Source organism: Osmia bicornis, chromosome 7 (assembly GCF_907164935.1).
Source record: "Osmia bicornis bicornis chromosome 7, iOsmBic2.1, whole genome shotgun sequence".
Classification (NCBI taxonomy): Eukaryota; Metazoa; Arthropoda; class Insecta; order Hymenoptera; family Megachilidae; genus Osmia; species Osmia bicornis.
In genome coordinates this window covers 11,238,052-11,265,932 of record NC_060222.1, presented here as the reverse complement: position 1 = coordinate 11,265,932, position 27,881 = coordinate 11,238,052, and the positions used below count along the sequence as shown (strand labels likewise).

The 27,881-nt window shown below is 40.4% G+C and overlaps 2 protein-coding genes across 2 annotated transcripts; both read left to right on the top strand.

The window, feature by feature from the left end:
* The first annotated feature begins 10,687 nt into the window (after window positions 1-10,687).
* On the top strand, window positions 10,688-11,260 carry LOC123987961 (jerky protein homolog-like). Its single transcript, XM_046286387.1, has one exon. It carries the CDS (start codon window positions 10,688-10,690, stop codon window positions 11,258-11,260), a length of 573 nt encoding a protein of 190 aa, XP_046142343.1.
* Window positions 11,261-11,271: 11 nt separating this feature from the next.
* LOC114881741 (jerky protein homolog-like) lies at window positions 11,272-12,153 on the top strand. Its single transcript, XM_029198594.2, has one exon. It carries the CDS (start codon window positions 11,272-11,274, stop codon window positions 12,151-12,153), a length of 882 nt encoding a protein of 293 aa, XP_029054427.2.
* Window positions 12,154-27,881: the final 15,728 nt, after the last annotated feature.

Here is a 27,881-nt window from a genome sequence, read left to right as displayed (position 1 = left end):
GAAATGGGATCTAATGCGATTAATTCACTTGTCGATTTTATTGAACGAAGAGTAGGACTAACTTCTCTAATGTAATCAGCTAAATCGGACCATAGCCATTCAGCCGGACTTACAATTAGTGTTACAAACCATGTTGCTGGTCCATATTCACGAGTCATAACATTAACATCGTTCCGTACTTTTTGCCAATACTGTCTGGTGTTTGGCAATTTTCCGAAAATTGTATCTAGATTTCCTTCTAATTTATTAGCAGACATTAATTGTAAAAATTCGGAAGTAGTATATCTTATCTTCGGATTGACAGTGTTCAGCTTATGATAAATACCACTCTGAATGCAGCGCATATTCTTATCGTTTAATAAAAAGAACACATATTGAATGTTCAATCTAAACTGCGAGTGTTTCGACATTAATCTGGATTTAACGATGTCAAAGTTTCGTATAGGAATTAATCTACCCTGATTTACTCCATTTCTTCCATTAGGATATAAATCCGGGAAGCACAAAACATCCAAGTTCTTGAAACGATTATCAAGAGCATGCGTTTCGACTTTCAGCATCTGATACAAATCAGTAGACGTACTGTTTACTCTTTTCCTATACATAGGATATACTGTATAATGTTCGTAATATGAGTCTGGATCCGTAATCTGCGTTAGCATAGCGTTATGCTTGCCTGTTTCATCATTCTCTGTATCAATATTATTTACTGTAAATTCTGTTTGTTTTAATTCATCGGAAAGTAATGTGTGTGGAGAATGTGGCAAAATAATTTTGGAGTAAAGAGGATTGTTATTTTTGATCCATGTTAAAATGCGTAGAAGTTTTCTAACATCTACAAAATTCTCCCACACAATTATCATTATCATATAAATGGTGGACGGAAATATATGACGTACGACAACTGATAACCGATGATGATATGGTAAAGATACACGATACAATGAAATTCCTATTATTTTTCATAGAAAAAATTATATGATCGTAAAGTAAGAAACAAGCTGTAGAGGGGAATCACACACGTTATAAAAAATCTCCCTAGACCTAGTGAGCTATGCGAGTTAAGTATGGTCCCTCGTGAAGTGCAGTATTCATGTATGTATGTACATCAGAAGTGCTACCAACTTCTGATACAATCGTTACAAATACAAATGTTTTCTGCCGTATCTATAACGTTTCGAATTTTATTTCTTACGAATTATTAATTACCAAGTGTGCCATCCGGCAGTGAAATCGTTATTGAGAGGATCGTATATTCTGCTATGTTTCATTTTGCGTTGCCTCCGAATAGGTTGAAATGTATTTAGTAAACCAATTTAACGATGAAGTAGATTGTAGTAATAGGTGTGGAATACTGGTATAAATGAAATGGAAATTATTTTACACTTGTTAGTGCATTTCAAAGTCGGTTTTTTTTTGTTACAAATTATTTTATTTCACACTTTTTAGTGGTATGTTTAATATCTGTAAGATGTCGTATGGAAATAAAGGAAAACAATGTGAATAATGTTTCTTAGTTTTATTGTTAGTTGAATATGATAGAAAATTTAAAAAATGATAATATTGTTGCGCCGGGGAGTGGAGCTCGCGCTTTCCATAGTTAAATGAATACACCAGGAGCAAACTAGACTGTCCATATTTCAGTTACACAATTGGTTTAGCTATAGATCCGTACAGGTCGGCTTCCCGATACAATCTGATATTCAAAAGACGCGCGGTTGTCTAAGAGACTTCAAGCATCCGGTGACGTGTTTCCGCTCGAAACAAGGGATAGCTTCACGTTATGATTCGACGACAGCTTCGGACGGGGCAGTCGATGGCTCTTTCGATACATCAAGAAGCAGTCGATGCATCGAAAGAGCGGGAACTTCTCGCCGTCGCAACATTGCTCCCCTCTTTCAATAAGCGGTCGACCCGACCGCGAGCATCTTCATACTTGTAACCATCTTCACGTAGGCCGATTAATAAGCCAATTCAAGTCAAGTCTCTAACCTCGGGCTGTCAGGCTGTCAGTCTTCCATGGATGCTAACCTCTTCTCTAGTACCTCTGCCTGAAAGGAGGTTAAAACCAAAAGCGTAACAGTTACCTAAGTGGTCCTATCAGGCAGCTAACGTCTTGACATTCGTCCTTCGTCCCAGGGGAAAACCACTCAAAAACCCTGAGCAAGACGCCGGTTCAGTGCGAACAAGTCAACTTAGAAACCGCTCCAATTTACAATTTTTCTTTCTTCGATTTCCAATTCTTCTTAGCACTCTTCTTTCTTCGAGGAGGTCCCGACAGTTCTTCGCCCTTCCTCTTGATTCCCTGGGCCTTCACGCCTTCCTCTCGAAGTCTTCTCGGATGAAGAAATTCCAGTCCAACGGGTCCACTCTACCGGGGGATGCTCCCCAGCCATCAAGCAAAATCTTTCCTCGATGGACTGGTGGTCCGGAGCATACCACAACTACGCAGTCCGATGACCAGAACCCCGAATACAAAAATCAAAATAAACGGGACACCGGCTGAGGGGATGCCCTCTTCCTCCGAAGAGAACAACACTTCCTCCATCGTTTAGACACGCGTAGCCAGCAAGTTTACCGTGGCCGAAAGAAACTTCACCCTGGCTTTGTGCGACGAAGCGTCTTCTTCTAGGACGAGGACGTCAGAAACACCCTCCTCAGTCTCCTATTCTGGATCCTTCCCTATTTAGGTGTTTCTTCCCCGTGAATGTTCATATGGAGCCAAACGATTCACGTGAACCACCTTAGGTTTAGATTTTGGGGAGCGAAATATGCAGTAGATTCAGTCATTTAACCGGTTCATAACTTCATACGGTCCTTCCCAATCAAACTGGAGTTTAGGACATTTTGCCTTCGTTCTTCGGGGATTGTAAAGCCACACCTTGTCCCCAGGAATAAAGGAAATTGGCCTTGCAAAAGAATCATACCAGGATTTTGTCTTTTCCGCACAAATTCGCATACGATGACGAACGAATTTCTGAATCTCTTCAATCTTCTTTCTGGTTTCCTCGATGTAAACAGTTTCTTCTTTATGTTCCGAGGCAATAGTTCCTCTGAGCATATCCAAAGGCAAACGCAACTCTCGTCCCAATAGAAGCATTGAAGGACTATTTTGAGTAATTTCATGTCGAGAAGAACGATAGGCCAATAAAAACGTCGGAATCCACTCATCCCAATCCTTTTGATGTTCCGCCACAAATTGGGATAAATACTGCATCAAGGTCCGTATCAACCGTTCTACGAGTCCATCTGACTGAGGGTGCAAGGGAGTAGTTCTCGTTTTCTTTATCCCCAAAATCTTCATCAATTCTTTAAAGACAGTTGACTCAAAACTGCGACCCTGATCAGAATGAAGCTCCAACGGTACTCCATGCCGACTTATCACCTCCCTCATCAGGGCCGTGGAAATTGTCGTCGCCTGCTGGTTCGGAAGCGGAACCACCTCTGGCCACTTCGTGAAATAATCCACCACAACCAGCGCGTACTTGTTTCCAGAAGAAGACCTTGGTAAGGGACCAACAACGTCGAGCGCGATCCTCTCAAAAGGTGCCCCTACGTTGTAGACTTTCATGAGTCCTCTTCCCTTCCCCGAAGGACCTTTCCTCGCCGTACAACGATGACATCGACGACACCAATCTTCCACATCTCTTCGGTGATTAAGCCAGAAAAACTGCCGTCGAACCTTGGCCAAGGTCTTACGTATTCCGAAATGTCCTCCAGAGGACGCATCGTGGCACTCTTGCAGAACCTCTTCGACTTTACTCTTCGGTGTTCAGAGTTCCGGTTGTTACCAAGGATCGCTGTTTTCCATAAATCGGTAATTTTTCCCCAGAGATGGAGAAAATTTGGGGACTATAGAGTTTTTCCGTCCCCGCCGCGCCAAATTCGTTATTACTTCCAAACTTCTTTACATCCAGTAAATTTAAAATTGAGCCCGTGTCAAGTACTATGGGGCACTCCTTTTCTACGACGAATCCCTCGACGCAGGACAAAACATTTCCGGCAACTCTTTGTACGACGGGGGCGAACAAAGGTGAAACCGGAGGATGCCCCTCTTCGCCGACTTCTTCCCGTTTCCCTTCTTCGTTGAAAATTCTTCTTTACTCTTTTTCGAACAATTCCGCCACATATGACCCTTCTCCTTGCAATTCCAGCATTCCATCTCCTGTCTTTCAAGCTTCCGTTTTACCGGTCTTCTCATTTCTTTCCTTCCGGAATCCCTCTCCGAAGAATAAACCGGTTTAGTAGATGTTTCTTTTTTTGTAACGAGCGCATTAGCCATTGACTCGACTGCTTCAATCTCCAGAGCCCTGATAACAGCAGCCCTGAGAGATGTGAAACCTCCGAGCCTCAGCATCCGTTTCATTTCCTCATTAGCCAGTGAGGAAACAAATTGTGAGGCAGCAAGCTTGTCTCTAATTTCTAAAGGGCATTCGCAAAAAGCGGCCTGTGCCAGCCTCTCAATCTCCGTGGCTAAATCGGAAATAGATTCCCCTTTCCGTTGTTTATAATTTTGGAACTTAACATAATTGAGGTTCTCAAAATTTTTCGTTCCATAACGGAACGCAAGGGCCGAAATTAACGCGGAAAAATCAGTCTGTTTTTCAACGGAAAGAGAAGTCAAAACACTCCGCGCCGGTCCCTCGAGTGATGTAACCAAGGCCAAGGCCTTCCTTGGCTCATCCCAACGATTCGCCCCTGCAATCGCCTCAAACTGGAGTTTAAACTCCTCCCAGTTAGTTTTACCATCAAACTTTGGTGGTTTCAGAACGTAGCCTAAATCGGAAACGTTCCGCGACACACCAGACATTCCCTGTTGAGAGACTGGAGGTGAGGGCTGGGGTATCGCGAGACCAGCAGAAGTGGAAGGACTAACAAGAAGGGCTTCGCGATCCCCATCACGGACTGCCGTGGCCGAAAACTTTTCTAAAAATAGTTGGAAATTGGACGATAGCACCTGATAATTGTTCTCCATCGCTGTCATCCGCTCTTCCAACAGCTTCTGGATCGCTGAAGAAGCCGTTCTCTCCTCTTGCTGTTTCTCTTCCGCGCGAGAGTTCCTTCTCTTCTCATCGAGAGTTAAATGCGCGCTGCTGCTCCCTAAACTGCGTCGAGATGCTCCTCTGCAAGCCCTCGAAAAGCGTCTCCAAAGTCTCCGGAGAACCCTCGTCCCCGGCTGAAGATCGAGTTCTTATGGTCCTACCGACTGCGCCAATGTTGCGCCGGGGAGTGGAGCTCGCGCTTTCCATAGTTAAATGAATACACCAGGAGCAAACTAGACTGTCTATATTTCAGTTACACAATTGGTTTAGCAATAGATCCGTACAGGTCGGCTTCCCGATACAATCTGATATTCAAAAGACGCGCGGTTGTCTAAGAGACTTCAAGCATCCGGTGACGTGTTTCCGCTCGAAACAAGGGATAGCTTCACGTTATGATTCGACGACAGCTTCGGACGGGGCAGTCGATGGCTCTTTCGATACATCAAGAAGCGGTCGATGCGTCGAAAGAGCGGGAACTTCTCGCCGTCGCAACAATATAAAGATGAAAAGAAATAAACAAAATTAGAATATACATAAAAAACTAAAATGAAATGGAACTATAAATAAGACATACAAATGAAAATAAAATTTAAAAAATAATTTTTAACAAAAAAAACATCCGACTTCGAAATACCCTAAAAAGTGTAAAATAATTTCTATTTCATTTATACCAATATTCCATAGCTATTAATAATATCTACTTAATCGTTAAATAGGATACCAAATACATTTCAAAGTTTTCGGAGGCGGCGCAAAATTAAAAACTTTTCCTCTACTAGGAAGATGTTAACTCCGGCGTCGGCAACCTATGATAAATCACCCATTTGATAATTTCAAGTAAACAATACTCAACGGGAATCAACAAACCCATTGCGAATTAACTATACTGCAGTTCACGAGTGACCGCACTTAACTCGCACAGCTAGTGACCTACTGAGGTCTAGGGAGATTTTTAATAGTGCGTGTGATTTCCCTTTACAGCTTGCTTCTTACTTTGCGTTCACATCATTTTTTTTGCGACAAATAATAGGAATTTCATTGTATCGTGAAACTTTACAATATCATCACCGATTATCAGTTATCGTACGTCATATATTTCTGCCCACCATTTATATGTTCGCAAAGTATAATAAGAAGCAAGCTGTAGAGGGGAATAAAACACGTTATTAAAAATCTATCTAGACCTAGTGAGCGGCGCGAGTAAAGTATGATCTCTTGTGAACTGCAGTATAGTGCATGTACATCAGGAGTGCTGCCAATTTCTCATATAATCGTTACAATTACAAATGTTTTCAGCCGGTCCTATAATTTTTCTCTTACGACTTATTAATTACCAAGTTTGCCATACTGCAATCAAATCGTTATTGGCTGCATCGTTTGTTCGGGTATTTTTAATTTTGCGCCGCCTCCGAAAACTTTGAAATGTATTTGGTATCCTATTTAACGATTAAGTAGATATTATTAATAGCTATGGAATATTGGTATAAATGAAATAGAAATTATTTTACACTTTTTAGGGTATTTCGAAGTCGGATGTTTTTTTTGTTAAAAATTATTTTATTTCACACTTTTTAGTGGAACTAGTAGTATTTGTAGGATAGTGTATGGTGATTTTAGATTTCTGTAGCTTAGCTAATAACTGAAAATTGACCGAATTTAAGTTGTTAATAAACAACAAATTTCATAAATTTTTGCAAGTGGGATCATCGCGGATATACCTCCTACTAAATGTGAAAGGTTTCATCGCTATCAGTACATTCCCTGCAGCATAAACGCCGGAAGATATAAATGAAGTATTACGCATTTTGCGATGAAGGTCGTTGGGAATGAAAAAATACAAAAATTTTTTTGCCGGACCAATTAGAAGATATACTCTACAAGATGCAAAATTTTCGATCCGACTGGTCCATCCGTCTCGCGGTAATCGGTGAAAAATGTAAATCAAGCATTACGTTCTTGCAAAAAAATCGTTAGCAATGAAAAAATGCAAAATGCCTTTCTGACGGGACCAAGTGGAAGGTATACTCTACAAGATGCAAGAAGTTTCGTTCCGATTGGTCTATCCGTCTCGGAGTATGCAGTCGGCGAACGTACGGCGCACGTACATGAAATAGTACATTTTTCTGCAATAAAAAGCGTTCGGAATGAAAAAATATAAAATGTTTTTCTAACGGGACCAATGTGGACACATACTTTAGAAGATCCAAAAGGTTTCGTTCCGATTAGTTCATCCGTTTCGAAATAATCGGCGAACATACATTTAGAAAAAAAAGTCGTTAGGAATGAAAAAATGCAAAATATTTTTTTAACGGGACCAATCGGGAGACATACTCTACCAGACGCAAAAGGTTTCGTTCCGATTGGTTCATCCTTCTCTGAGTAATCGGCGAACATACATTTGGAAGAAAAAATCATTAGGAATGAAAAAACGCAAAATATTTTTTTTACAGGACCAATAGGGAGTTATACTCTATAAGAGGCAAAAAGTTTCGTTCTGATTGGTCCATCCGTATCGGCGTAATCGGTGAACGTACATAAAGAAAAAAATAAAGAAAAATATACACATCGAATTGAGTATCCTCCTCCTTTTCGAAGTCGGATAAATATATAAATACCAAAAGTAAAACGAAAAGAAAGTATAAATAATGTATGAAAATGAAAATAAAATAGATATGTTAAATACAAACTATAAAATTAAAATAAGGTAAAGAAATATTTGTTTTGGCCGCCCCTCCCGCCCCGCGGCTATCTTCCGCGGTAGGTGCGGCGCTTCAGGCCAGCAGCCGTTCCTCTCTCTGTAACGTAAAATTGTATATGTTAATATATCTCACTCATTTTATAATCAATTTTGTTTATTACTTAAGACGCAAATGTGTTAATTATTTTCTGGATTACATGTGTACAACTCACTTCGCTGCGGCCTCACATCCGCCTCTGTTTGCAGCGCTCCTTGCTCCGGTCGCTGCGGCAGCTGTTGCTGCTGCTGCGGCGTTTCTTGCTGCAGCAGCTGTACTTGTTGATCGCGCTGTTGCTGCTGGGATTGCATGTCGCTGCAGCTCCAGCAATGCATTCATTATTTGCTGTTCTGAAAGAAAAAGGAGATATGTAACATGCATGTTTTTTAATCATGCAGTATATTAATTTTTCACAGGAGTTGCAATTATACTTACGATCATTTGTTTCTTCCGTAATGTCTTTCATATTTCTGTGAAAAAAAAGAAGTTTCATGAATGAAAAGAAAATAATCCGTTCGCATTTCTGGATGAAGTTCCGAAAAGTAATCACCCCCTATTTCTTTAAAATGCAGTCTAGTTACGTCTTTTATACGCTGATTACGAATATCGTAGACAATGCTATCGAACTGTGTTTACGAGCTGTGAACGGTTACATCGAAGCTTTGAATATATGATATTGAATAAATATGGTAGTGAAATTTGGCGACTACTTCATTTTCATGGTAAATACCGAAATTAAATTTTGTTACGTTTTTCTCAGTGAATACAACTGCTTCTCATAAACGTAAGCAGTACTACCGGAAAATAGCAAATCCTAATATCCTGAAGTAATTGAATAAACGGATCTATCTACGTTTATCTTGTCGCGTCGCCGCCACAAGAATTTGGAAATAATAATGTTGTTGAAAGAATTTGTTATATTTTCGCGTAAGCAGTTCCGGCCGCCTTACGATGGCCCAATAGTCGCACATTTTTTGCTATGATATTCGTAATCAGTGTATCCAGAAACGTAAGAATACTGTGTTTTAAAAAATAAAAAAAATGTGGAGTGATTGGTTTTCAGAACTACACCCAACCAAACCACCAACCATTAAAAATGAAATTAATGTATATTATAAAATGAAATATTGCTTGTTTGGTACTTACGTCTGAACAGTAGCTCGTTCGGATTGAAAATGAACAAAATCTGTGTCTTCTAAACGAAGAGAGTTGGTGGGGCACAGTCTATGATCGCACACAGAAACAATTTTCGCCGTTGCGTCGTACAGATGCACGAATATCGTCTAATTCCGACATTATTTGAAGTTTCCCGACTGCTTCGAACGTAAAAAAGGACAGAGAGTGAAAAAGAAGACGGAGCGAAAACAATCGACTATATGTCTGTAAAACAATACTAATGCAACGATGAAACTTTTTTATTTATAATTTTATTGCTTTAAAACTTGTATCAATAGATTTGTGATATTTTTCTGATGAAAATAAGACCAAACAGGAAGTAAATCGGACTACTTTTGTTATTAATCAATTTATTGATGAAATCAATCATTACTAGACAATTAAAGTAACATTAAACCGATTTATGTTAAAAAATATTTTTACACTGTACAGTAAAAACTCGATAAGTGTAACTATTACGGGTCCGCTCCGCAACTCTTATGGGATAGGAGAATCGTTTCGCGAATTTGATTATAGTTTGCCGACACCGTCGAACGTAGAAAGAGTCAGTAGCTAAAAACGAAAGAGGGACTGAGACCGGAATTTATTGCCTTCGTTTAAACGTCCCGTGTCAGTGTGACCATACTAATGCACAGAATAAAATTGTTTATTTTATATTTTTTGTTAATAAAAATTTCACTATCATGTGGGAGAGATTTTCCTGATTAAAATGAAGCTAAACACGATATAAATCGGTCAACATTTAGTGGTATAATATTGAGTTAAATGTTGTACTTGCGAGTCTTTCTCTCTTTCTTTATCCTTCTTGCGCTATCCTTTTCTATGTTCGGAAACATCAAAGAACGACGGATTCGAGTTACTGGTACATTTATCGAATAGGAGGTAGCTAATTCTCAAACGGGACGCTTCCACTGTTCCATAAATGATCACAAACGGCAACACTTATAAGATAGGAGGTTTCGTTAGCTACCTCTATCCGATAAATGTACCGCCGCTGACCTTGCCAGGATACGAGCGAACTTTTTGGAGCTGCCATTAATACCTATTTCGATTCCCTTACTCCACTGAGACATTTCACTGGAAAAGCTATTTGTAAGTCGACAATCGACATGTATTTGGACGATCGACAATCGTAACGGTACCCCAATCCGGCTATACCCTTTAAATATTTTTCAAAATTTGAAGTGTAGTGCCTACCTCGCACGTGCAAAAGAAAGTTTTGGTGTGGAAACGGTTAGTAGGGTTTATGATACGCAGGTCAGCAAAGTTATTTTCGACAGCTGTATTCCGTTACATTTCTGCAGCACGTTTTTTTCCCGTAGAGTTTTATGTATGACCATAGCAGGGTAAATAGTACACGCCATAAACCAGGGATTTCCTCAGCCTTGCAAGGCCGGGTCAGGCGACCCACAGAGGGTCGAGGGACGACGCGAGCCTTGGGCCCGGTGGGAAACCCGTAGCATTGCCAAAACGTCGATCAACAAGTACACCCCCACCGAAGCGTATTACCATTCCGAAAAAGCCAAGGGCGTAAGGAACAGCTGGTAATAAAAATGTAACAAGCCATCGGATTGGCGAAGACCAGCGTTCCGACCTAGGGTAGGAAAATTTGTCGTCTGTAGAAAGGGCTCGTGGAATAAGTTACATGTACAAGAGGGCAGAAAGTTCTTGACCGCCGAAGTATTGAAATCTACCTGTGACGTACAAAGAATTGTGGAGTTAGTATAAGTTACAATGTCGAGTAAGAAAGTGACGTTGAATATGCAACAACGCATCCAAGTGCTGGAGGATTTAAAAACTTTACCTGTGCGGATCGTTGCTGCCAAATATCGTATACATCCGCAAACAGTTCGCAGAATTCACAAAAAAGAAATTTATATTCGCGAATTTGCTGCGAAGGGCAAAACGGGGCAAAAGCAGCAACGAATGAAGAAACCAGTGTACCCTGAATTAGAAGAACAATTGTACACGTGGTTCTGTGAAAGAACAGCTCTTGGCGACCGCATAAGCGATTTGCTGTTACAGGAGAAAGCTGTAGAATTACAGCAAAGTAGTGCAACGTTTTCGAGGTGCAAAGTGAGCATGTCGTGGGTGTCAAATTTTAAACGGCGCCATAACATACGTCTGGTGAGTGTGTGTGGTGAAAAAGCAAGTGCTGATACAAATGCAGCAGAATCATTTATTCAATATTTTCAACGACATATAGAACAGGATGGTATTGATATAAAGAATGTGTATAATATGGACGAAAGTGGATTATTTTGGAAGGCGCTTCCAATAAAAACATTGTCGACGGAAAAAATGTAGCTGGATTCAAAATGAAGAAGGACAGAATTACCTTCGGGTTATGTGCCAATGTTACCGGGACCAATAAAATAAAACCTTTAGTAGTGCACAAATATAAAAAACCAAGAGCGTTGAAGCACCCGTTGCACAGACTTCCAGTCTGCTATAAATCGCAAAAAAATGCTTGGGTAGACCGTGAAATATTTCAGGATTGGTATGAACAGCACTTCAAGCCTAGCGTCCGTGAATATCAATTAAGGAAAGGCATCACCGGGAAGGTAATATTATTACTTGATAATTGCGCAAGTCATCAAGTTCCATTATCTGAGGACGATGATACATTTTCAATTCAATATCTTCCACCAAACACCACAGCCCTCCTACAACCAATGGATCAAGGAGTGATCCTTAAAACTAAAAGAATCTTCCAAAAAGAAATGTGCCGCTCCATTTTAACGTATGAAGGAGGGGTTAATGAATTTTATGCCAATTACAATGTAAAAGATTGCATTGATATTTTGATACAGGCATGGGGAGAAGTTACGCCTAAAAATATACCGCACAGTTGGCATAAAATAATTCCAGCTCCTGTGCACATTCAAAGTTATTTTAGAAATGAGAGTGAGGACGATGGTTTGGAAGATGCAATATCGGTGATTAGTGATGGACAAATTTCGCAACAACAAGCGGCTATCTTTTCAAATACATGCCGTATAGAGGAAGAGGAAGTTCCACAAAGTGACGCAGATAATCAAGACAGTAACAATGAAAGTGAACAGGACAGTGATAATGAAGACGAACACAACATACAATCACCACAAGAACAAATAAAATATAAGTTAGAGTGTTTAAAATACCACATCATGCGAGCAAGCTGTTTAACAACAGAATTACAAGATCTTACTTCTTCATAGGAAAACATACATATTAAGGTAAGGGTGAAATTGCAATGTTTCTTATTTCTTAATTTTCACTCAATCTTACAACCTAAATATAAACCGATTTATATCGTGTTTAGCTTCATTTTAATCAGCAAAATCTCCCCCACATGATAGTAAAATTTTTATTAACAAAAAGTATAAAATAAAAAACTTTTTTATATGCATTAGTGTGGTCACACTGACACGGGACATTTAAACGAACGCGACGAAGGCAACACAGATCTCTAAAGGAAGCCGCTACGTCTCCGATTACACTTCGACTCGCTGGTCGAAGGGGGATCCCCCTAGTGGTGGGGATAAAAATGTATCATTTATCGAATAGACTCAAGTGAGCATTTATCGAGTTTTCACTGTATATGTAATTTCTCAGCAATACTCCTAAAGTTATGGCAAGCAACGAAAAGAGATCGTGGTTACAAAAAGTATTTTACATGTGTAATAGTAAGATGATCTTGCGTCATGATATACGTGTAAAGTAAATAGAGTGACTGTTCATTATTTTCATAAGGTATGATCAGAGTTGGATACTGTTTGAAATAATCTTGTGATAATTTGTGGTGTAAATTAACATTTACATTATTTAAAGTAAAATCAATTGTTACTGCTCTTCTGTTCCCATGAAATAAAGAAGATTACTTATAAAGATTATAATTTCTAAGTAAGTGAAGAAAATATTTTATTCAAAATAATTTGAAAAAGTGTTGTCATTTCTGTCGCAGTTGTGATGATTACCCAGCATCGTTAAACACATATGTAGATGCATAAGCGACCGATGTACTACCGTTTTGAATTTTGTACGCGCCGCCTTGACGAGGCTGATGCCGCGCGCCGTCGCAATACGATCTTAATGTGTTAGAGTATCGCACGCCATAATGTTAAACAAACGCGAATATCAGTAACGGCGCATGTGCGTAACGTAACCCACAGCGCTAACAGCGCCTCTAGCAGCAAAAATGTGTAATCCACGCTGACGTAGGCATGACGTAGGTGCTAATGAAACTGATCGAAATTTATCGATAAAAAAATAATGAATATCTCATAAATAAATGCACCGATTGAGGTGTTATTAGGCTCAAAAGAAAGAGAAAGACAAGCCGAAGCAGATTGTGTTATTAGAATGAAGTGCAATTGCGTACTTTTTCTGTAACACCAAATTATTTTTTGCATAACGCTCAAAACGCTCTGCTTCGGGATAATATACTCGGTAGAGTATACTTGGCAGAGTATATACTCGGTAGAGTATACTAAACTACTTGGCGTGGAGACTCTACCGCAGGCATGGGCAGATTTTGCTCATTCGAGCGCGCTCCCGATTCCTCGCGAACGGCCGCGAGCTGCCGTTGCATCGTCGATCGAGGAGAAGGCGTTTGTTCTACTTAGTCGTTCGCTATTCCATGTAGTGGGCATAGCGCTTGGAAGAGGTGGGGTACATGTGCATCTCATCGTAATTAAACAAAAGAACGCAACGTCGAGAGATTTGAGGAGTGGGGCATAAGCCTTGCCTGTTTCATTTCGCGTAGCCTTCCTCTCCTGCGGCTCGCGAGACGCTCGTGAGCGCCGACGAGCGCTCGTGCTCGTTTTACTACTTGCTGCCCATGCCTGCTCTACCGAGTCTCCTGATCTAATGTTACTGAATAAAAAATCGTACCAAAGACCCGTGTCGGACTACGATCAGAATCGAAGTGAAATAGCTCTGCGCGGCACGCTCGTATTTATACCAGAGATATGCTGATGTAGCAGCTTTTTCTATATGTACTTTTGATACCGGAAGTGTTCGGACTTTGACCTGCGCGTACGTGACTCAGCGCGTATCGCTATCTCTGTCTACGCACTGTTGCTATCTCTTTCTATTCTGCGCTCTGTTTCTATCTCTTTCTACGCGTTGTTGCTATCTCTAACTATTTATTCCGCACGCTGTGTCGATCTTTCATCGACGCGGTAGTTTTATTGACGCGACAATTATCGACGTATATTTTGGGAGTATAAAATTTTTTTTTGTTAAATATAAATATTAATAAATATAAGATTCTTTTTAGTTATTAAATATGAATATAATTATCAGTTTAAATCAGAGTAGTACAATAATAAATTAAAAAAACGAACTGTTACAGATTTTAATTGTATAAAAACGAAAAAATAAATGAATGTTTTAATATATACTGTAACGTTTAGATCTTTTGCTACTTATGCGAAGGAGAAGATAACGCGAGTAGTACGAGCGTACGATTTCCCCTTACGCGTCTCAAGGAGTGGTTCGCGTTCGCTGCGCGTTCGCGAAGGCAGAAGGAACGGTGAAGTCGGTAACGAGACGTAAGTTTGCGGTGTAACAAAATATTGATTTATTCAATAAAAATAGTGACTGGAGTATGGCAAAAGAGCCTATCACAGAATGGTAGAAGCACCGCAAATATTGTGGCAGTTTACGCGTTAACAGTCAACGGAACGCAATTCTCATCTACTAGATGTTCAATAGACGCGCTAATTATAAAAATATAATATATAACTAACTTGACTAGATTGATCGTCAATGATTCGTACCAAGCACGCAGATCGGAGATACACAAATCGGAAGAGGAATACAAAATGGTAACGCAAAAGAAAATATTTCAACCAGTCGAGCGACTTTAACGCGACCCAAAGACTCAGTCTTCTTTTAATACGGAAAAATGACTGGTTGAATAACGCACTTAAATCTCGCGGAATAATTATAATAGAATATAAAATAATATAAGAAAATATAACGTAAAGAAAAATCTCAACCAGTCGAGCGACTTTAACGCGACTCAAAAAACTCAGTCTTCATTTATACGGAAAAATGACTGGTTGAATAACGCATTTTAAGAAATATAAGAAAATATATATGAAAAGAATAATGCAAAGTCTCAGAACGCAAAATCGTGACTCTGCTCGGAATGCGAAAAGTAATATATACACGACGGTTACAAAATTTCGTTGGTCGTCTACGATTCAAACGTCTTTCGCCAAGGACGAGTTATTATCGCTCGATTTGTTTCGGAAACATACACCGAAATCACGACGCATGAAGGTCGCGTGATCGTGGAGCGCGTAGGCCAAAAAGGAACGTTTAAAATTAACCGTGCAGCGAAATATTAGCTTTTACGCGCCTCTTAAATCGCAGAATGGCGAGCCAGTGGATTCCGAGGATGCTTCCTGTCCTGCGAGGTTTTCACCTGCGAACCTCAGATCGACAGGGGCACTGACTTCACGATTTCACTCACAATCAAAGGATGAGAAAGTCGCGCACTAAGTCCCGACCCTCGACTCCTTTGCAGATTGAATTACGTGAATTTAAGAGTATCCGATAACCGTGGATTTGCCGGAATCCGTCAACGTTCTTCCTGTTGTACGAAGCGTACTCAAGGAAGAAATTAAGACTGCCAAGAGCGAGATCACGGCCCTCCAAATTGCAATGTAAAATTGCCAGAGCACAAGCAAAACGAGGATGACTCGACTAGGTTTCCCTAGGAATCAACGTCGTCTCGGATATGCCTGTGTAGAGCGATCTTTCAAGGGTGCTGAGTCCCAAGATTTGAGCTGTGGGTTGGTAGCTGTCGAAACTCGGCTCGGATGGTCTATTATGGGGAAAGTACCCGGAACTGAAAATCGCCGGGACCCTGTCATCACAGCTATATCGATGTTCGTGAAAGAAGAAAATGTTGCTGATTTATGGTCGCTTGAAATCTTGGGGATTAAGGATCCCATTCACGTTAAAACTCAGAAGGAACAAGAGGAAAGCATGAAGCAAGTGTTTTTGAAAACGGTAACCATAAACCCGGACGGCCGATACGAAGTGGAGTTGCCGTGGGTAGAAAACCATCCAGCGTTGAGTGACAATAAAACTGTCGCCGTGCGTCGCCTTCAGTCTACAATAAAGAAGCTACAGTTGGACGGAAAATTTGAAGCATATGACGGTGTTTTGGAGCAGTGGGTAGAAGAAGGAATCGTCGAATACGTGTCCAAGGTAGAAGAGGATCAATGGGGGCATTATTTGCCGCACCGAGCCGTCATCAAGGAGGGAAGTACAACAGAGGTGAGGCCCGTTTTCGACGCCTCAGCCAGGGAAGGGCAGTTCCCCTCATTAAATGCATGTCTACAAAAGGGTTCCAATCTCATCGAGCTGGTAACGTCCATTTTACTGCGCTTCAGACAAGGTAGCATTGGGGTAGTTTCAGACATAAAGAAAGCGTTCTTACAAATAAGTTTATGGCCTAAGGATAGAGATTTTTTGCGTTTTCTATGGGTAGACAAGGAAGGAAAAACGGTAATATTAAGGCATTGTAGAGTGGTTTTTGGTGTCTCCTGCAGTCCGTTTATTCTCGGAGCGGTTATCAATATGTATTTGTAGAAAATCATAAAATCGATTGAAAATGGTTCAGATGTTTTACTTGATCGCGAAAATATTGTGAAACTTTCTAAAAGTTATTATGTCGATAATTGTGTAACGAGTCTAAATTCGATAGATCATTTGAATAAATTCATAGCGGATTCAAGAAAAGCAATGGAATTAGCTAATTTCGATCTCCGTGGGTGGGAGTACAACGTTGATGATACTCCCAAAAGTCAAGTTGCTGTATTAGGAATTGTGTGGGATAAACGGAATGATACTCTCTCTGTTAACGCATCCGGAGTCGTAGACGTTGATTTTGAAAAGGTTACGAAACGAAGTATTTTGTCTTTATCACATAAATTATTTGACCCGTTGGGATTTATTTGCCCGGTGGTGCTCGCGTCGAGACTGATGCTACAAGAAACATGGGCGAAAAAGTTATCGTGGGATGAGGAAGTTAGCAGCGATATTAAAAGTAAATTTATTAAATGGAGTCGCGAAATGGAAAATTTAAATGAAGTCCGTGTACAACGATGTTTGCTGGGAAGGGTTAACGATGCAGATAGAGTTACGTTGCACACCTTTTGTGATGCTAGTAAGGTAGCCTATGCCACGGTAGTATTTATTCGTATTGAGCGTGATTCAAGTGTTGCCGTTAGTTTTGTTCAAGCGAAGAATCGGGTAGCCCCGGTAAAAGGGGAAGACGGTAATTCGCGTCATAGTATCCCGCGACTAGAGTTATTAGCAGCAACGATAGGTGTCCGATTAACAGACACGATTATAAAAGCGTTCAATTTTAAAGATATTAATGTTTTTTACTGGACCGACTCGTCATCTGTATTAGCCTGGATTAAGAGACAATGCAATTGGGCGACTTTTGTTTGGAACCGGGTTGTAGAAATAAGGAAATTGTCAAATCCGAATCAATGGAGACACGTGCCCGGGCAGTTTAACCCTGCAGATTTACCATCTAGGGGTTGTACGGTCAGCCAGCTTTTGTCATCGAAATGGTAGGAGGGTACCGATTGGCTGCGGTTACCTATGGAAGGCTGGCCCAGCGAAGACATCACGTGCAATGATGAAGAAATTAATTTTGAATTACGTAAAACCGCGATCAAAACATGCTCTGTATTAGTTACGCTAGTTAATAGCGATATAAATGGTACGAGACCGTGGTACGAAAAATATTCGTCATATAATAAAGTGATTAGAATACTCGCATGGGTGAAAAGGTTTTATTCGAATTGCAAAGGCGAAAATGATTCACGGGAGTTAAATAAACTGACTGCTGAGGAATTAAAACTCGCAGAGACAAACATGCTTAGGTTAGTTTAGTCAGAATGCTTCAGTGAGAAAGATTATGAATACATTAAACATTTTAAACCATTTAAAGATGAGCATGATTTAATTAGAATAAGTTCAAAAGTAATTTTACGAGAAGACGCGTATAATTTTCGATTTCCTATCATTTTGCCGGGAAAACATAATATAGTCTTTTTGATTATTAAGGAGAAACACGAAAGGTTAAATCATGCAGGTGTAGAAATAACTTTAGGAGTATTAAGGGAAAATTTTTGGATTATTGGTGGAAGAAAGGTAGTGAGGTCGGTAATCAAGAAGTGCATTACCTGTCAAAGGTATAACGCACAGTCGATACAGTTAGCGCCGCCTCCCTTGCCACTCAATCGAATTCGAGAAGCAGCAGTTTTTGAAGTAATTAGGGTTGATTTTGCTGGGCCCGTCTACCTAAAGAAGGGTCAAAAGGCCTGGATCTGCCTATTTACGTGTGCAGTTTATAGAGCGGTACATTTTGAGTTAGTCAACTCATTGTCGACAGCTGGCTTCTTGACGGCTTTGAGACGTCATATCGCGCGGCGAGGACGTCCTGCGGTCATTTATTGTGATAACGGTACGAATTTTGTAGGTTTAAATAACATGTTTAAACGCGTAGATTTTGAAAAGTTAGCTAAAACCGTAGCAATAGAGAAAATACAGTGGATTTTTAATCCACCCACAGCCGCTTGGTGGGGAGGATTCTGGGAGCGTTTGAATGGTATACTTAAGCGCTTACTAATTGTAAGACGAACGCTAAATAAATCATGTCTGGATTATGAAGAAATGTTAACAGTACTTTTGGATTGCGAGGCTATAATAAATTGTAGGCCTATAACTTTTATGTCGGAAGATGATCATGATATTGTACCACATTCACCATCTATGTTTTTGCAAGAAATTAAAGAAATTGGCGTAATAGACCTCGATAAAATTGAAAATTATCAACTAAATAAAAGATATGCATATAGGCAGCGGATAAAAAACGATTTGAGGCAAAGATTTCGTTCTGAATATTTAGGAGCACTAGCTTATCAAAAATGTAAGATTAAAAATAATCGTAATATTAGGATTGGAGACATTGTTTTAATCGGTAGCGACAATTTAAAGCGAATTGACTGGCCATTAGCGCGAGTTAAGGATATTTTTAAAGGTATAGACGACAATGTTCGCGTGGTTCGATTGATGACTGCTACAGGAGAATTGACAAGACCGATACAAAGAGTTTATCCGTTAGAATTAACGTATGGTAATAATGAGTGATTCAACGAGAATATAACGGAAGAGTGTAGTAATAATCATATTGTAGACGAACCTAACGAAACACATACTGTGGATAAGTTACGAGAGGAACGAACGACGAGGAGCGGGAGAACTGTAAAAATTCCCGAGCGTTTAAAGTATGATAAATTTTAGATTATGTTTTTTTTGTGTTTTCAATGTACGTTTTCTTATTATAATAGTTCGAGTATACATGAATGATTGAGATTGAAAATAGGACTGTATTTTAATCTCAATGGTGGGAGGATGTTGAATTGCATGTATACTCGAGAGGTTTTGGTGATGTCTGGTCGAGAACGTCGATGAGTGACGAGTTTTATGGCATGGCCTGGAAAAGGGACGAAGTATGGGGGAGAGTTTTTCATTGGAATGTAAACGTTCTAGCCTGTGCAGAGTTAGTTGGAAGAACGAGACGAACCAAGCCAGACAAGTTGGCGAATAAAGAGTTTGCTTTATATTGTATAGTAAAAGTATTTTTGTTTCTTCCCGATTTTCCTTTACCCGGGTCATTTTGATCGATCTCGGATCCAACACTAGTCACGACTTGCTGGATCGCAATCTTTAGACGGTTATCTCTTGGAAGAGAGCCGTAGGCGAAAGCATCCGTTCTGCTTGTCGTTTGGGACCAGAGTGTCGATCGATGGATCGACACTGAGCTCCTTCGATCCGGCGTTCGAAGGAGGGGATCCGCGCACGCGCTCCACTGTGAAAAATAAGTAGGGATAGCACATACCATCGCTATAGTTCCGATCTCCCAAGAAAAATCTATACTACTTGTACTATACTATGTAACTGTACGAATGTACGGTTACAATACTAATAGTGAAATTCTTCTTATTTATTACTCCTCTTGCGGGATGTTACAAATCGATCGTTAATTAATAATATTCTTTTTCGCGTCGTGTTGTTTCTCGTATATTGTCAATCGTATTTCGTAATCCGTAACACCGTAACGAAGGCTCAAACGCGAACGCGTAGTGCGTGTGCAATTAGTTCTCATCCTCTCTTCGATTTTCCAGATTTCTAGACCATCACCACAGCTTTTCGTATACGAAACCCATTGCAATATTACATATATATTATATATTACATCGAATTGGTGAGTTACACATTCTATATCTTTGTTAACACAACGAATCTGGTGTCGAGTGAGGACAAAACGGCGATCTACGAGACTGCTAGTCTTGGAAGTATCCCACTGGGACCGTCTTCTTTTCCGATCGTTAATATAAAATAAAACACCGAAGTTCGAATCACGATTTCTAATAATAATATCGTTTTGTTGTCAGTTTCTGTCAGAAGTTCATAACATTTATATTACACATATTTCGTTCTGATTTAATATCCGTTCTAACATACTATTATTTTTCTTTATCCATATATTTCATACAGCTCGCACATTTTGTTAATCAAACCATTTTGTTGTAATTATTTTACTCGGAATTATACATATCTTACCTATATTCAATTTCTAATAATTTGCGTTCAAACACCTTTTCATTTCCTTTATTAACACGCCTACCTTCTCGCACGAATTCATACGAGGGGCCCGTATGGGACCAGAGCATTGACGGACTCAATAAATAATCCAGGATTGTACTTTAAATTTTCGATTCTTTTAAATTGTTCCAATCGTTACCGACCTAACATCGTCGAATACGATTGGGACTGGTGACAGCGATAATACCGTTCCCAACCGCGTATTAATCACCCAGAAAGTAAAAAGAAATAATAATATAAATAAACATCAAATTTAATTTCTTTTTATATTTTGTACGTCGCGCGCCGAAAACACGCTCGCGACGTAACAGTGTACTTTTATTCTTTCCTTTTGTAAAAATTCTCTTGATTGACTGTCTGTTGCTTTTCCTTCTTCACTCAGGTAAGTTCGTTTAATCATTAATTGTATTTAGCGCCTCTTCCTCTAGATCATAGTTGTAGCTGTTTAAAGTGAGAATTACGACAGCCGTATTTTATTTATTTATTTATTTATTTATTTTCATTTTTTTTTTAAACTCAAATAAAATACTCATATAGCCTTAATAGGAGCTGTTTTTTTTTTTTTTTTTTTTGAACATACATACTAACACTTACAGGGACTGTTGTTAGAGTATCTACTGTAATATCGCTTCTGCAAATTGTCTGTTCTCCGCAGGGATTTCTCTATCATAAAAACGCGCAAAGGTTTCAGAATTTTCCGACCATCCCGCTGTTTTTCTGATTACATCAATATTAACGCCCTTGCGTTTAGCGGCCGACGTCGCTGCATGACGGGTGCTGTATGCTGAGAATACGTTAACGTCAATGCCACTTTCTTTTAAGGTCGACTTAATCCATCTGCTAAGAGTTTGAATCGTTACCGCTTTATACGGTTTTTTGAAAGAAATAAATAACTTTACTTCCGATTCGCGAAATCCTTTTGTTTTTTCAATGTACGCTAATAACGCTGAAGCCGCGCAAATAGATTTGTCGCTTTCAAAAAACGGTAATCGAAGCACCGGTTGTTTCTTAATTATCCCAGATGTCTTTATAATGTCGGGAATTTTTATTTCCAGCGCGTTGTCGTTAACGCGACAAATGTTTCGCGAATCAATTAACGCCAACGCCTGCATCCTATGTCCCGTAACTAGTGCCATTATGGTCACTAGTTTTAACGAAAGTTTTTCTAAACTAATATCCTCATTCAGATACCATTTAGATAAGAAATTGAGAACGACTTTAGGATCCCAAGTTGAGTCGTAACGGGGCGTCGCCGGTCTCAGCTTCGCTACCCCTTTAAAGAACCGCTGTATTTTTTCGTTCTGACCCAGATCGGATCCCATAATCAGCGAAATCGCTGATCTATAGCAATTTAGCGTTCCATACGATGCTTCTTTTTTGAACTCTTGCGTGAGAAAAGCCAACACGTTATTCGGGGATTCTCTAAACGGATCAATCTCCTTGTTCGCGCAGAATGTCCACCATTTTTTTAATCCCGAATCGTATTGCCGGATTGATGACTTTGATAACGAGGCTATGAGAATATCTACGGATTCCGACGGGACGTCTCTTCGGATAAATGCTTCCCGCATAACCTGCCGGCAATGAGAGTAAGGCGTCGCCACAAAGGGTGCGCTTCCCTGTCGGAGGAATGAATTAGATTAATATTTGGTCGAAAAATCAACGGTTCGCCGTCGAGCAGCGATAAAAACAAGGAAAACCATGGTTGTGCCACCCAATATGGAACGACGACTATCCCGCTCGAACCTTCGTTCTCAATTTTTCTCAACATTTTTAAAATAACGGAAAAGGGGGGGAAAGCGTAAAAGAACCATCGGTTCCACTCCACTGTGAACGCGTCGATTGCAATCGAATCCGGATCTCTTTGCCACGAAATGTAGCGTCTACATTTTGCGTTTGCTCGGAATGCGAATAGATCCACTTGCGGCTGCCCGAAATTTTTTACTATTTTCCGAAAAGCGCTATCGGAGAGCTCGAATTCCGTTTCCGGTTGTAATCGGCGTGATTCGTGATCCGCTTCCGTATTCTCGCTAGAACGTATATATGCAGCCGATATCCAGATGTTTCTGTGTTCACACCAATCCCAGATTTCTTTGGTTAAGCAACTTAAGCCCTCAAACTTGCTGTCTCGCATTCGATTAATATATGCAATGGCCGTCGTATTATCGATGCGAAGTAATATATTACTCTGTCTTTTATCTTTTGCAAAGCATTTCAACCCGAAGAACGCTGCTCGTAATTCTAACTCGTTTATGTGTAACTTTAATTCAATAGCATTCCAATGACCATGACTTCGTCGTCCCTTGCAGTAACAACCCCAACCTGTGCGCGACGCGTCTGAATAAATTTCGAGTTCGAATATTGGCTCGTTTATGGGTGCATTAGCTAACCGAATGTTCGCCTTCCACCACACGATCTCCTGACTCAAATTTTTTGAGATACTCATGTTTGCATCGAAATTATCTCCACTGTCCTCGAGTGCGCGAGATAATTCCTTTTCGAAAGCTCTTACATGAATCAACCCGTACTTTAACGCTGGACACCGTGAAACCAAAGTGCCGACAAGAGCCGCAAATTCCCTTACCGTACAACGTCAGATTTTACTAAACCTTTCGAGCAGTTCTATGGTTTTTTGAACTTTATCTTCTGGTAATTCTATCGTCATTCTCGTCGAATCGAAAATCAACCCTAGGTATTTATAGCGTTGCATGGGGATTGTGAGACTCTTCTCTGCGTTAATTAAAAACCCAAGCTCTTGTAAGAGCGTAGCCGTTACCTGGATGTTTTCAATACATCTCTCTCTTGATCTATCGAGGATAAGGATATCGTCAAGATAAATAACTGACGCGAAACCCCGTTTTCTCAAATAAGCAGCTACCGGTTTTAAAATTTTTGTAAACACGAGCGGCGCAACGTTTAAACCGAAGTGTAACGACCCAGAGTGAGTACGTTACTGCACCGACTTGTAGGGAGAGCGGTTCCCTTAGAAGGCGACTCGTAATCAATGTGTTAAGGATTATAGGTTCGTGTGGTGTGCGGTTAAGGAGTGAAATCCAAACACTAATGTGCTAGAAACTGAATGAAAATATGTTTATTCAAAAATAGAAAGGTAAGTGAATATTGAAATATAATACAAAATCGCTAGTATCACAATAAGTGCGGCTAGAAATAGGAATACAGTAAGAAATTATAATTAGTTCGCCCTAGATTGGGAATGCAATTAGAAATATGTAATTAGTAATTAATATATGTAAGTAGAAATTAATAATTGTAAAAATTGATAGCGCTAACGCAAATGCGGCGTGATCTTTCTGTACAGTCAATACTCTGCTTGTTTTCAACAACGATTATGGAAACTAAATTTCCAGAGGTTTGTACGAAACTATCGGAGTCGAGTTAACCTTTCCTATAGGTCGCAATCGGTTTCTGGTTATACCAGAGCTGTGTTTTAGACGCAGGCCTTTCAAGGAGCTCCGCTCCTCGCTAGCTCTTTACACTTGAGTGTTGGCTTAGCGTAACACCTGTGTAACACGTTGCGCACCGCGAATAGGAGGTCCACTGATCCGTAGTCCTGCACGCCACCAGTGGAATAGTAGGAATTAGCTGTAGCTCGCGCTCTATCGCTGCCTAGACAGTTCAGCGCAAGCTCTTCTCTACTGATCAGAGTGTTGTCTGTTTCAGACCGAGGTCTGAGAAGATCTGCGATGAAACTGTGCGGAACGCCTCTATTTATACTCAGATTTTGCTGAGTCGGCACTTTTTTTCCGCATAGAGTTCTTGGGGTAGCTGGGTTTTTCCCGTCACGTGGTGGTCCAGCATCCCCACTCTAGAATACTACCCCACCGTATGGTTACTGGGGTTGCGCATGCGCGTGCGTGGTCGGACGTCGATAATTTATCGGTAAACTGTTTTACCGTCCGACTTATCGACTAAACTTTTATCGATGTATTTAACAGACTCGGTTATCGACGAAAAAAAAATGAAAACGTTTATTACAGAAATTTATACATTAAATATTAACAATAGAATAAAATAAAATATTCTGTATAAAAAAAAATTGGTTATAATAAAGAAAAATGAAATTAAAAAGATATTGTGTTAAACTCTTGGGTCGTTACAGAAGGGTAAGCACGTAAACTCGAATGTTTCGTCTCGGAAACGAAATCGCAAAAATTTTCTACTGCTCTGATCAATAGGCACCAGGTAATATGCGTCCTTTAAATCGAGAGTGGCCATAAAATCATGCGAATTAATTAATTTTTTGGCAACTTTCCAGTCTTCGATCTTAAAATGTGCTGCCGTACTAAACTCGTTGAGTTTCTTTAAGTTTAATATCAATCGATATGACCCATCCGGTTTTGGGGTCAAAAAAATATTTGACACGAATTGTTTTTTCGAAGACTTAACTTTTTCAATCGCGCCTTTCCCTAATAATTTCCTAATCTGATTATCGATTAAGAGCTCCTCTTCCCTCGTCCACGTAGGTTCGACCGGGATGCGTTCTTGGGTCGGATATGAATCGAAGGGGATTTTATAACCCTGCACCCACTGTCTAATCATTGGGTCATTCGTTACCTTCGACCACGCTTCTACAAAAAATCTTAAGCGCCCCGCCGGTTTACCTACGTTTTCTGGTGTATTTATCGACGCCTCCTGTATTGATATCGAAGTGGATCCCGCGACCGGTGAGCTAGCTCCCGGTACGGCTTCTTCTTCGTCTCGGGGATGTTCGATGATGTCGGTCGACGCCCGCCCGACACCGGCATACGATTCCCGTACGTCGACTGTCGGGGCGGGCCCCTCGTGTTTTTTAGGTTCCTCTGCGCATTAATTTGTTGTAAAGGTTTTGTCAGAGGCTTCAATTCCTTTGACGTCTTTTCTAAGTTTTTGGCTGTCTTCAATTTTTCGTCGAGATCGACGCCGAAAAGCCACTCGTCTACCGACGTGTTGGATAAGGTTGCCTTGAACGAAGAATTTAAATTAGCCAAAATAAGACCTTTTCGCGCCAAAGACTCCTCTCTGTGTATCGATGCTAGCAGTCTTCCTCCATCGCTCAACTTTTCAAACAATTCCACCTTTTTTGAATCGTCAATTTTGAGGGTTATCGCAATTGCTTTACCGACTGCTGCCAAACAGGCCGCGATACGCTCCTGTTTTTCGACAATCCTTTTATCCCTTTTTATTGCATTCTCCTGGATCGCAGCCTTGGCTTCCGCGTTTAGCTTCGGAACGACAATGAATGAACAGTTCTCCGGCGCCGGATATTTTTCTACTAATTTATTTACTTCTTCTGTCGGTAACCCTTTCCGCAAAATTTCTGACCAGCGTAACGCTACGTCCTTGTGAACCGCTGCTGCGGGTTTCTTGTCTGTCTCGAGCCGCGCGCCTAACACATTAATGATCTCTTCTTCAAGCTCGATTTCGTGTTCAGGTACTTGTTTTGGTACCTCTTCCGACGATCCCGCCGGAGTATTCTCCTCGATCGGTTTATCTGTCGGCTTATCTGTCTGACATTCTGACTGATTTTCAGTCTCCTCATTTTGATTCGGACGATCTCGGTCTACGCGTTCAGGCGTCTGTCTTCTCCTCGAAGAGTGGCCTGACGAAGACGGAGGACGACTTGATAATTCTGGTCGTTTTGACGCGCTTCGTGATCTCGACGCAGAGTAAGATTGCGAGTGTTCGTATGAACTGCCAGGCGATGAATAACGTGACGACCAATGAGGTCTTGAGCGTCTCGACGAACTGTGTCTCGACGGCCTTCTCGAAGAGATCTGCGACGCCGACAATGACCAAGACGGTGAACGCTTACCTGCATAATCGTAAATCGCATTGATCTCCTATTCCTTCGTAAAATGAAGGGGTGCGTCTGGTAAGCGCCAGGCGCACCGTGCAAAACAATAAAATTGTATGCACACAAAACCTATTGGTTTTTTCCTCTGGGAATTTTTCAAAAAGAAAAATTTTTGACGCCAAGCGTCCTCGTCCATTGGACGCCGACGAGTGAGGTTATCCTTTACTTATGGTGTTTTCTTTTTTCTTTTTCCAATTTCCTCTCCAAACGTCGAATTTTTCGTCTCCTCCTTCGATTCTCTTTGTCTTCGTCCTGCGACGACGATCTCCTTTTCTTCTCCCATCCATAATTGCTTTTTTATTCGCTTAAAGATAATTAACCATGTGACGATACTGGCACAAAGCGAAAGAATGAAGATGGTCGCGAGGGCACGCACGGGCATGGCCACCTCGTCGTAGCAGGCAGTTTTGTTTATCCTAGCTTTGAAAAATTGTGGCGACACTGGGCGAGGGGAGGGGTACTACAACTATGATCTAGAGGAAGAGGCGCTAAATACAATTACAATTCCTTTTTTCATCCAGAGGTGGTCACCTGTTTCTGTTATCTTGGATGTGACTGGTAAGTTACTGATTACTCTTGGTTGTGTTACTTTATGTGTGGTAAGTTGATCCTCTTCTTTTATAATTGTGATAGGAGTTATTCGTGTTGTTGATGTGTTTTCTGAATCATTTTTTTCTTCCTTTTTTAGCTCTGAATGTCCTTTTCTAGCTCCTGAAAATGCCTTTTTTGTTCCTGAAGAGGAGCCTATTTTGGGTGGTTCTCTATATATGTGTTTAGGTAGAGTTATTCCTTCTTCAAAATCTTCAATTTCTTTACCAATTATTATTGTTTTCGTTTTCTTTTGAGCTGGTTAGGGGGTTCAGAAATTGGTTGTCTTCTGGGTGGTTGATGGATCTCTACAGTAATTTTTTCTCCATTTTGTCTTCTCTTCTTAAACTGTTTGTGTACAGAGCTTGATATTTCTCTTCTCCTTTTTCTATGTTGTTCGTCCTGAAATTCATCAGTATCACAATATGTACTCTGATTCACTGGAGGTAGCGTTTTCTTTGAGACGTTTTTTATTTGTTAGGTGTAGACTGCTACTTGTTTCATGTGGTCTTTTATAGTATTGTCGTGTAGTTTTTCCTTTTTTTATTTCTGTCTCGGAATCAGATGAGGTATCTCGTTGGCGTGTATGATACTGATGTGTGGTTTTTCCCCTTGTAATACTTCTTTCAGATTCGGAGGAAGTATCTCTTCGTCGTGTAATGTATTGATGTGATTGTTTCTCCCTTTTTGTTTCTTTGTCTGAATCTGAAGATATGTTTCTGCGTCTTGTTGGATGTTGATGGGTTTCCTTTTTAACCGACTTCGAAACGGAGGAGGTTACTCAATTTGATCAGTATG

What these genes read in the sequence shown, in the direction of transcription:
- LOC114881741 (XM_029198594.2), top strand. Translation starts at nt 11,272, where the DNA reads ATGAAGAAGGACAGAATTACCTTCGGGTTATGTGCCAATGTTACCGGG.
- LOC123987961 (XM_046286387.1), top strand. Translation starts at nt 10,688, where the DNA reads ATGTCGAGTAAGAAAGTGACGTTGAATATGCAACAACGCATCCAAGTG.